The 11,785-nt window shown below is 50.9% G+C and overlaps 1 protein-coding gene across 1 annotated transcript; it reads left to right on the forward strand.

Moving 5' to 3' along the window:
* Nucleotides 1-4,288: 4,288 nt before the first annotated feature.
* Nucleotides 4,289-7,124, forward strand: CHRAC1 (chromatin accessibility complex 1). The gene is made up of 3 exons (XM_019553161.1): nucleotides 4,289-4,454; nucleotides 4,620-4,746; nucleotides 6,084-7,124. Exons 1-3 carry the CDS (start codon nucleotides 4,320-4,322, stop codon nucleotides 6,221-6,223), a joined length of 402 nt encoding a protein of 133 aa, XP_019408706.1. The 5' UTR covers nucleotides 4,289-4,319; the 3' UTR covers nucleotides 6,224-7,124.
* The last annotated feature ends 4,661 nt before the right edge of the window (nucleotides 7,125-11,785 follow it).

The following is an 11,785-nucleotide window of genomic DNA, read 5'->3' on the forward strand; positions in this document are numbered from 1 at the left end:
ATGCGCCAGCCGCTTCCGCCCGCCGCGCCCCCTCCCCCTGGCCCTGGCTGAATGAACGCGCAGGGGGATGCCGCGGGTTGGTTGCCTGGCGCTTGGCGGCAGAGGAGCGGATTGGCTGGGACCCGAAGGATGTCTGGGGGAAGGCTATTGGCTCATCAGGAGCTGGGCCAAAAGTAGGGATCGTGCCATTGGCGGGCAATTCCTGGAGATTCCTGCAGCCTGGCTAAGGCGTGGACGTGCTTCAGGTGGGGAGCCCGCGGTGGCCTCTCTGAGGTCTTCGCAACAGAAAAGCCCCTCTTGTTTTTCCCTAGTGCAAAAAAGCAAGCAAAAAAAAGGCAGAGCTGGGATTTTCTGAGGGAGCCTCGGGAGTAAGGCACTGGAGAAGCAGGGGTTCAGGCACCGGGGACAGAACTGTGCAAGGGGGTCACTGTGTGGGCAGGGTCCGGTGGCACCAGAGAGACTCGTTTGCTTTCCTTGGTGATGGCCTACTTGGTCAGATGCTGCTCACCAAAGTCTGTTCTGCCCCAGTAGCTCCGAGCGAGTTAGTCTCTAAGGTGTCACCCTGCCCTGGCTCCAGATAGAACTACCTCTCTCTACTCACAAGAAGCAATTCATCCTTTGTAGAGGGGTCAGCTGCAGGGTGATTTGTTATGAAGCAGGTGGTTTGGGTTAGAAGGAATGAGGTTGCTTGACTAGACTCGTTAGAAGAAAGGTACAAATAGCAACAGCTGCTTAAATCAGCAACCCCAGTAGCTAATGTCATTGAGTCCATTGCCTGGTTCAAATACCCAAAGCATTGGGGTTACATTTAGCATCTTTAGAAGACTTCTGTCATCTTACAAAAATCCCTGTTAGGGAGTTACTGTTGATATTCAGCCTACATTTTTCCTTCCTTAATTTCATCCCAATTATGTGTTGGTCTGAAGAAAATGTATTTTCCAATTGGCTCATGTGGTGAAAACTTACTGTATTAAATTGAACAAATTTGCTCCTGTTGAATGAGTTACGCACCGACCTAAAAGAGACTTAGGCCACATTTTTTAAATGATTTAGTCAGTCCCGGTGGGTGCCTGTACATGCTATACTAGGGTTTGTGTGCATAGCTTAGAGCAATGGTTCTCAACTTTTTTGGACTTGACACACTTCTCCATAAATCACTGGACTCAAGGCATCTCTCCGTAACTTTTGTAAATTGAGCAGCACCCATTTTAAAAGCTAATTTATACATTACCAGAGAGTTTGAGAAGTGCAGGTTGGGGACTGACCAGACTGAGACAAGCTATCTTGGTTGAGAATTACTGGCCTAGAGACTGATGACAGGCTATGTGCTTAGCCCATGTACGTGCTTACCTGACCTTAAGGTAAGTAATCCTCATTAAGTACACAGCGTGTTTGTGCTGCAATATTAGCAGCCCTGGAACTGATTAGCTCCTCCTTTTTCAGGATTTCCAGTTTTGCTTGGGGTGCTGCTATGACCAGCCTTGAAAACAGGAGGAACTGCTCCGTTTCAGGCCCTCCATCGGCACAGTAAGTACCTTACCTGTCCTCAGTGCTGCAGTACTAACAGCTCTGAAACAGACTCACTAACCCCTGTCATCTTCAAGGCTTGTCATAGTACTCCTTAGGCTAAGAACAGATGTCAGATTTCTCCTAGACAACACTTTTATTCCGGGATCCTACAGACATACGAGCCCACTGTCAAACTTTAACTTCTGTTTTTACCCTTGACTCTTTGTGGTACAGTTAAACCTGTGAAGTATCCAAGATAATTCTCCTCTTTACACTATTTATTATTTTACTCTGATAGTGTTGGAGTGATGTTGTAGCTCAGCATTGTCCTTTATTGAAGTAACTGCATGGCTGGGATAGCTTTGGACAAGGCTAAGAATACACAGTATTCGTCTTTAGGTTACTGTGACAGTAATGCCAACTGCTGCCACAAGATGTCATGACAAGGTAAGGCTCAAGGAACCATCTAATCATAGGTAGAGTTAAATAGTAAAAACAATGCACATAGCATCATGGTGAATGATTGTTCACACCAAATGTTTTACACAAAACAAACACCACATCCTTATTACAGAACAGATATCTATTCAACATCTTTAGCAGCAACTTGGAGGTGGGCGTGGAAAGCATGCTATCCAAATTCACTGATGACACAAAGACGTGGGGAGAAGTGGGCACACTGGAGGGGAGGGACAGAATCCAGCTAGATCTAGACAGGTTACAGAACTGGTCAGATGAGAATAGAATGGAATTCAACACAGACAAGCGCAAGGTGCTGCATGTAGGGAGAAGGAACCTGCAACATACCCATAGGCTGAGGTACACCCTTCTCAACAACACAGTGGCTGAAAGGGATCTTGGAGTCATTGTTGACTCCACAATGGACATGAGCCGTCAATGCGAGGAAGTGGTCAGTAAACCTAACTGCACCAGTAAAGTTAACTGTACCATTGTTCCTCTTCCAGGTATGACTGCATAAGTAGGTGCATCACAAGCAGGTCCAGGGAGGTGATCCTTCCCCTCTGTGCGGTGCTGGTCAGGCTGCAGTTGGAGTACTGCATCCAGTTCTGGGCAATGTACTTCAAGAGGGATGTGGCCAGCATTGAGAGGGTCCAGAGGATGGCCACTTGCATGTTCAGGGGGTAGCAGGCCAGGACCTACGAAGACAGACTAGAGGGCCTGAATCTATTCAGCCTCCACAAGAGAAGACTGGGAGGGGATCTGGTGTCCATCTATAAACTCACCAGGGGGGACCAGGGGAAAAAAGGTGAGGCTCTGTTCCCCCAGGCACAACCTGGAACTATGAAACAGGGGTTCCTAAACTGTAGTACGTGTACCTTTGGCAAGACATCTTTGGGGAGTATTCGGGAGAAATTGTATAATGGCAGATTTAATTTTTATTGTAATAATTGACATTTAAGGCATTAAAATATAAAATGTATGTGGTAGGGGTACATGGGCTGCTGGTAAATCTGGAAAGATATATAAAATAATAAAAAGATTGGGGAACATCTTTCCTAGAAGTTAGTCTCATGGGACTGGTTGTGCATGATTACTAATTCTATAAGAGACTTCCTATTCTATTGTATAGGATTGTACAATGTTGCTGGAGCTATACTAATGACTCAAATAGTCACTTGGTACGGCATTGCAGTGTAGAGTTGTGGCAGAGATCCTCACTCACATTAGGCAGGTGCTTGGATTCATTCATTCTGAGAGTTTAGCCCTAGTTTACTGATTGTAGCTCAAGGCAGTTAATTACGTTGTACCTGATCCCCTTCATTTCCTACTTGGTATGATCTTATACTTCCATTCCTACCTAAAACTGAGGTATAGCATGTCTGTATCCTGCAGATGAGATGTGGTAGATAAAGATACCACTATGGAGCTCTTACCTATGTTACACAGGTGATGAAGCCACCTGTCTGCCCAACCTCAGAATAAAGGTGCTCTAGAAATGCAAAGTATTCATCATTAAACCCTGCAGAGCCCCAGCTGCTCCAACCAACACATGATCATGGACCATAATTTTCTGGCAGCACATCAGCATGCATGTTTATCGGTGCTTAGAGATTATGGATTAAATCCTGGCTCTAGCAAAATAAATGGCAAAACCCCACTTGATTTCAGCAGGCTCAGAACTGTGTTGGAGACCCGAGACCCCTGCATTGCTCCGTGCTGGGTGTGTGACCACATCCCTCCTACAGAGAGTCTGATCCCAGAAACAGTTTAGCTTGAAGCGCAGGCCCCTGCAAAGTCAGACTGGCCAGGAGTGCCAAGTAAGGAGCACACGGCTACCTGTGATCAGTTCAGACCAGCCACACATGCAAAGTAATGATGGCAAGAGAAGAATGGCTACCCAGCCAGAAAGGGAGCCGAGCAGCTATATCAAGTTAGTGCTTGAACATGTGTAACAACTCCACAGCTGGTTTGGACCCAGGTTTCATTGGATTGTGTAGCAGGTGGGTTGCGAGGGTCGGGGAGTGGAGAACACCGAAGAATGGCCCCAGGGGAGACGGGTCGTCTCAGCGCTCCCCGCTCCGCTCTCGAGACTCGTCCGGGACCCGGATGCTGGAGCCCAACCGGGCCCAAACCCCTCCACGGGCAGGAGGGCGGGGTTTCCTGCGCGCCCCGGTGTATCTTGGGACTTGCAGGTCTTCTGCTGCGCGGGGGGGAGGAGGAGGAGGAGGAGAAGGAGAAGGTGGTGGTTGTGGTCCGGCGAGCGGTGCATGCTGGGACTTGTAGTCCCCCTCCCCACCCCACGGCGGCGCAGCACTACAGCTCCCGGCGGCCCCGCGGTGCGGGGCAAGATGGCGGCGCGGCCGAGCGGCGGCGAGAACCGGCTGGTGTCGCTGCCCTTGTCCCGCATCCGCGTCATCATGAAGAGCTCCCCCGAGGTCTCCAGCATCAACCAGGACGCCCTATTCCTCACCGCCCGCGCCACGGTACCGCCCTCGGCCCGGCCGCTGCATGGTGGGGGGAGTGCATGGGGGAGGGGAGGCACAGGGGGGTGCGTGGGGGGAGGCAAGTGTCCAGTGCGGCGTGAAGCGGGGCCGGCACCAGGCGAGCGTGGGAAGGCGGCTCTTGACGTCTCTTCCTGTCGTTTGCAGGAGCTGTTTGTCCAGTATTTGGCCTCGTACTCGTACAAGCACGGGCGAGGCAAGGAGAAGAGAGCCCTGACCTACAGCGACCTGTCGCACACGGCGGAAGAGTGCGAAACCTTCCAGTTCCTCGCAGGTGCGTGTCGGCGCGTCCGCTCCCGCGGGGCGGGGGGCAAAGCAAAGGTCCGGAGCACGGGCGGGACGTCACTGCTGCCCCGTGGCGTCGGCAGACGTTGCGTGAAGGGGGCCGCCTGCGCCGCAGTACAAAGTCGCGGGATGCGCTGGGCCGGTGTCTGGGCACAGTCCGCGCCGCGGAGCGCCTTGATCTCGTCACAACGTTCGCCAGCAGCACGGTGCGTCCGTTGCTGCTGTCCGAATGCGGAGGCTGGGCTATGTCGTCTGCTTTACCCGCCAGGCCGCACACCTATAAATCCGCTTACAAAAGAGCCAGGCGGCAGTGGGGGAGGCTTTTAGGAAATGTATCAGCTCAGAGCTATGAGTGGATGAGTGTTCAGTGCACAAATGCATCTGAGCTGGGGACAGAAGCACAAACATTCACAGGTTGCTCTCAGACTTGGGCACTTCACAGTTAGCCCTGCTTGTTCAAAAGGTTTGGCTAGGATGTTGGTCTCATTCTAGACACCTTCTTAGCAGTATTTCCTTAGCAGGCAGTCCACTTTCCCATCTCTTGAGGTCATCAGCTGTAAGAGACGAGTGTTCAGACTTACCCTGGGCCAGATCTGGACTGCAGGGTCTCCTCCCAGGCCAGATCTGTGGGGCCAGCAGCAACTGTGGTAGGGTCGCATGCAAGCAGCAATGCGAGTCCAGGGCTGGGTGGTGGTGGTGGGCTCCATGCAGGCAGCAGCACAGACCTGGGGGGCTGCTGCTGCTGGCCATGTCCACTGGGGTCCACGGACCTCAGATTGTGTGACAGGCCATGTGCCCCAACTTCCAGGAGTCCGCCAGGCTACCAGCAGGCTACATGAAATGGTTCCACAGGCTGCGTGTTTGACACCCCTGCTCTAATGGTGCCCTGGACGGATCCCTAAATGGAGTATAGAGGAATTGCTTGCAAGGGTATACCTAGAGCAGGTAAATCTCATGTCCAGCCTTGTACGGTGCAAGTAACTGCTGACCAGTGTGTGGCAGTGTCCACACCAACTGCAACCAGCTAAAAGCAGCATAACAGATTTCAGAATTTAAACCTCTGTAATTAAGAATCTGTCTCAAAAGACGACAAATTCTAGTATTCGAGCCTTAATCAGATTGAAACTCTCTAATATTACGTTAGCCATTGTTCCTTTTCCAAGTATGATTATTATAGATTGAAATAACTCATCTTGTTCCCTAGATTAAAAAGTTGCGTACTGTGAGCCGTGCAGCTAGTAATTAGCAACTTTAAATGCCACAGTAATACTTGTCCTAAATATAACTGTTCTAACTGAGCACAAAATCAGCAATTCTGCCTTTCAGATATCTTGCCAAAGAAGATCCTCGCTAGCAAATACCTGAAAATGCTTGAAAAAGAGAAGAGAGATGGAGGGGTGAAGGAGGAGGAGGAGGAGAAGGAAGAAGAGGAAGATGAGAGTGAAGATGAAGACGCTGAATCTTAAGGGTTTATCAGACTGGCTTCGTATTTGGTCTTTCTCCTGTTGTATAAAAGATGTTATTTTTTTGTGACTGAGAATCCAACTGCTGGATTTATTTATATGTGAAGTCACCTGTTTTCTATCTTTGTTTTAAGAAGCTTTATCCAATGACACACTCACAGCCTGAAGGACAGAATTACCCCCAGATACACACAAGAGAGGGGAAGAGTTCCTGCAGATCTGGAGACAGAACTAGCTCATTCTTTTTAAAGTAACTTAGACAATCATTACCACATTTCTTGTGGGCAGCCCTCATCGTCCAGGCCAAAGGTCTCTCACATTCTGTCTAGGTGGTTAAAAGGATCCCCTCTTACAGCTGCTGCTGTTGGTAATCAACTTGAAGAGGTTGTATATACTCTATCAACAGTACTTGCCCTCTCCCAGCCAGGAAGCAGATAACTGGTTCAGACCTCTATCCCAGTTCTCCTATATGGGTCTAGAACCGACCCATGGATCAAGCCCTTGAAAACCAGCATGACTTCTGCAACGCCATCCAAATCACTTCCTTCATCTAGAAGAAAAGTAGATGCAGGGCTAGGCTAGTTCCAGTTAGTGGTGTGGGTCTGTGGCTGTAGTGGTGATGAAGAAGTACAAGTGTTAGCAGGTGGTGTAAATATGTGTATCTAGAACCTGTGTTTTCCTCAGCAAGGTCTCTACTTTTGCAGCATACTGTTTATGGTATTTAACCAGCACGCATATTGTGTGAAGTTAAGAGGTGGTTGTACGGGAAGAAAATAAGTAGTCCTTTTACCATGTGAGTGGTAGAGTTGGAATATTTTTGTTATGATGAAATTGGAAACAGCCCTGTGTAGAAAATTTTGTACACAATTTTTTAAATAAATGTTTTATAAAACGTGGAATTTAATATAGAGCTGTCCTGACAGCTTTCTTATCTATAGGCTTTCCAGTTTATCTTTTGTGCACAATTAACATAATTGGCCCAAACTTGCTGATGGGGAAACTTAATGAATGTGGATCCTGTTGGAGAAAAGAAAAAGACTGGCCATGAGTACAAAGTAATGAACAAGTGGGAGCGGGGATACTAGAAATTCACACTGATCTTCCAAACAGTTTACATTCTTTGTTGTGGGTCAGCTTCAGTATGTTTCAGGGGAAACTTGCCTGTATAAACACTGGCCAGGCCCCTGTAAAGCAATGTTGCAGTCTCTCATCTGCCCTCTTTCTGGGTAAGAAGTTTACCAGAGAAGTGGTAAATTAAGTTACCGTATTTCATGTGTATAGGTTGATGTGGCCATTTTTCTGATCTGAGAAGTTAGGTAGACTTAGACACCAGATCTATGAAATTTCTAACTTTTTGGATCCAAAAAATGGGGTTAACTTATATTGTCCCCTGCATGCCCTCACTGCAGGCTGGACACCTGGGGGGGTGAACATGTGCTGCAGCTCTGCTCGAAGGGGATAAGGCTGGGCTTGGCGCTTGGCTGGCACAACTCCATCCCCTGCCAGTGGCACTTTAAGGGGATGGGGCTGCACCAACCGAGTGCCAAGTCTGCTGTGAGCAGCACTGCCAAGCACTGGGCCCAGCACCATTTCCAGAAGATGGGGCTGGGTGTGATGCTCAGCTGGTGCAGCTCCATCCCCTGCAAGTGGTGCTACCTAGGCCACGTGAGCCAAGCAAAGCATGGAGCCCAGCCCCATCCCCTGTGAGTGTTGCTGGGCTCGGCAGTGCCACTCAGCAGACCAGGCCAGGCTTGGCACAAGTGGTGCAACCCCATCCCTGTGAGTGGCACTGAGCTTGGCAGTGCTGCTTGCAGGGGAGGGGGCCACACCAGCCAAGCACCGAGCGCAGCACTGCTCGCAGGGGACAGGCTCAGTACTTGGCTAGTGCAGCCCTATCCCCTGCACGTGGTGCTGCCTGGGCTGTGCCAGTTGAACACCAAGTCCAGCACTGCTCACAAGCGATGGTGGTGCAGTGTATAGGTCAAGGTTGAATTTTAAGAGTTAAAAATTGGGCTTCAAACCTTGACTTATACACCATGCAGTATGCTGGAGTTGTTGCTGCCAGTTCATGGTGGGTTGGCAGAGGTGACTCCAGCAGGGAGCAAGCAGTGGCAACAGGTGTGGGTCTGGCCTGGGGTGTGTGGCAGCGGGGCTAGCGGCCAAGGGGCTGAGACTAGTGGTGGTGATGATCAAAGCAGCTAGCGGGTGACCGGGGCAGTCAGCCTTTACTGGCTTTTCTATTACCCACCCCTCTGTCCACTGGTGCCCATGGGCCTTGGCTTCTGTGGCAGGCCACAGCCCACAACTTATGGTGGCTGGCTGGTAACCCAATGGGCTGGATGCAGCAGGATAGAGGCCAGATCCGGCCATGCGGGGGGTGGGGGGGGGCGTATGTTTTGACATCTTTGTTTACCCAATAGTGCAGGACTCAGCTTCTGTCGCCCAGTGAAAACTTTGTTTTCCATTAGAGGTGCAGGGTTACTGAACAATACGTGGGGAAGAGTCAGATGCCTAAGCAGGGGATTTCCAAAAACCATGGGACTGAGCAGGATGCCTGTCTAAACTGGCCAGAAGTGGTTTTGTATAGCAGTCTTGAGGTAAGGAAATATAGGGAAGTTCATGCAACTGCCCAGCTGAAATGACTAAGATCACCCAAGTCAAGCTATGGTAGAAGCAGCTGCTATTATTGAAAGCAGAAGGAAAGCATGGGATAAAGAGGCAGTCCCAGCTCCCTTTGGAAACTCCCCCTCCCCGACAGGGTCCTGGACTGTGCCCACACGACATCAAATGGTAAGGTGCACATCCGGCTGCGGGACTGAGCTCAGAACTTCATAGTTTTAATAAAGGTCACGAAAATCTTCTGCTCTTCCCCTCTTGATCCTTCCAAGTCAGGCTTCTAGACCCCCAGGACTCTCTCTAATTCTGACTTTGCCGGAGCTTTGGTTGTGCGCTAAGACTTGTCCTTCCTATTTTTATCTCAGCTGTTAGCAAGTGATGTAAATGCACCTCTCAAAACCTGGGTTGTTCCTCACACCCGGTACTTGTCTATCAGGTGTCCCGTGCTCACCAGTTTTCCCCTTCGCACTCATTCTTGTCTTACAGCTCAGTTACAGTTTCCTAGTTCCTCCACCTCCAGCTTCCAGCTCTGTGACTAGGGTACTAGTTATCTGAATTATTTACCTGTCAGTTTTTGTCACTAGCCACTCCTTAAAAACAGCGTAAAGTTCTCTTCACTAGGTTAGCAAACTCACGTCCCAAGATATTCTTCGTTTTCTTCATCAAAGAGACCCGTCTCGTTATTTCTCCTTTGCCAGCCACCACCTCATGGTCAAGGAACCCAAGTCCCTTGAGGGGACACGCATGCCTTCATCTATCCCCCCTGGGCCTTCACGGGGAGCTGGGGGTTTTGAGGAAACACTGCTGACATGGATAGCTTTCACCCAGAGTCCTAGAGCTTTGGTGTCACTTTTGATCTACTTCTACTCAGGATTGTACCCAGGAGTGTCACAATGCCCACATGGTTGAGGGCCATGAGGGTAAGAATCAGGGAGCTGGATGAACCTGGGTAACCCTTCTATGAGGTCTCAAATTTCAGCTCCAGGTAGGCAGCCCCTTTTCCCAGGCGATGAACAGGGATCTTGGTTTTCTCCATTTAAAAAGCACATGTTCCCTGATGTTAATGGGAAGAAACACAATTCTTCTGATTTAAAAAAACAAAATACATATTTTCCCATGATTTGAATTAAATGCCACTATATATATACACACACACACACATATACATATATATATACACATACATACATATATATATATTGTACACATATATATATGCACACACACACACATATACACGGGGCTTGGTTGAACACAATGTTTTACAGATATATTTACAATTTTAAAGCAATTTGGAAGCCTCCCAGTGCCTCAGACACTATAATAAAATAAATTCTACATGCCTATAAATTCTAGCATTTGACGTGGGGTTTTCTCTCATGGAAAATCAGCACTTCCCCTGCCCCCTTTGCTCACCAGGACATGAGTCCTGCCGCGGCTGTCCCCATCAACTGCTTTGTAGCTCTGAGCAACCCTGATATGCCAGTACTCCTCACTCCCCACCCACAACGCCCCAGCCCTGCTGGAGGGGACCCCCAGCTGCCAGGGCTACAGGGCCAGGGACCCAGGTCCACAACCCCCTGCCCCCAGCAGTGCTCAAGCCCCGGCTGCCACCTGTGGGGGGACGGCAGCTCCTGCGGCTGGAGCAGAGCACGGAGCCCAACTCCCTGTGCCCCAGGAGCGGCATGGCCGGCGCGGCGCCTACAGCGGAGGAGCAGATGCGGGCTGCCTGCTGCTGGCCCAGGGCTCCCCACCCTGCCGTCCTCCCCCAGTCGGCAAGGCAGAGCAGGGTAGGGAAGCTTAGTGCCACTGCCAGGACCCCTGTGCCACCATGGCGAAGCACTCCTGACCCACTCCCCAGCAACTGGGGGCACAGCTTTGCACTGCCGCCCCCACTACTGCCAGGCAAGTGGGGGCACCTTGCCATGGGGCTCCCATAGGGTGGCCATTCATCCAGCTTCACAGAGGACAGTCTGGTTTTTCTGGTCCTTTGTCTTCTATTGATACGAGACCGGACGCCTTTATGTCCTCTGTTTTTCACCGCTGCCCCCACTGCCAGCACCTGCAGCTATCTGTGGGAGCTGCTTACTCAGCCTGCCCCTAACTGACACCACCATGGCTGCCTATGGGAGATCCCCGCTTGCCGCCGCCTTGCCCCCACTGCCAATGGGAGCTCGCCGAGCCCCCTCAGGAGGCACGCAACATTCATGGTGGTGGGGACAGTTGCATTTAGTCTTGAGGTACCTCAATGGCCACCCTAGGCTCCCAGCAACAACAGCGAGCTTCCCCACCTCGCTCTGCCCTGGCGCACCAGGTCCTGCCTGCTGGGCCGCAGAGGCCCCTGCAGGGAGGGCAGCAAGTTGGGGAGCCCTGAGCCCACAGTGGGTAGCCCGCATTCATCCCCACCCTGTGCACAAATCTGGGAGTGCCCCCAGGAGTGTGCACAGTGGTGGGGAGCCAGCCCCCCTGCTAACCCTTGGGTGAGCTGCCCGCAGCTCCATTTCACTTCCTGCCTGGGCCCCATGGCCATGCATTCCCCACAGGCCCCATGTGCCACACACCACCCCAGCTGAGCTCCTAGTCCCAGTCCCAGCCCCAGCCCTGCCCAGCTCCCTCCCTTCCTCACTATGGGTGCCTCAATCCCCCCCACCCCAGACTTACCTGCTGGGAGCTGCTCTCCAGGCTGCCACATGCATGTGTACACGTGGACATGCATGTGGCGCCCCCTGCCTGGCCACCCTCCTCCCACTCCCCCCAACCCTTTGCAGGCTGCAACTCTGCAAGGAGAAACCTGCTGCTTCCTGCATTGTTCTCCTTAAAAAAGAGAAAATCCACATTTTTTTCCTCCCTAAAATGAGAACACCCGCATTTTACTGCATCTTTTGGTAGTGAATGGAAAAGCAGGATCTCTGGTGATGAATAAGGTTGGGAAGTGAAAGGCTCTGTCCC

Source organism: Crocodylus porosus, unplaced genomic scaffold (genome assembly GCF_001723895.1).
Source record: "Crocodylus porosus isolate Cpor-Errol unplaced genomic scaffold, CroPor_comp1, whole genome shotgun sequence".
Classification (NCBI taxonomy): domain Eukaryota; kingdom Metazoa; phylum Chordata; order Crocodylia; family Crocodylidae; genus Crocodylus; species Crocodylus porosus.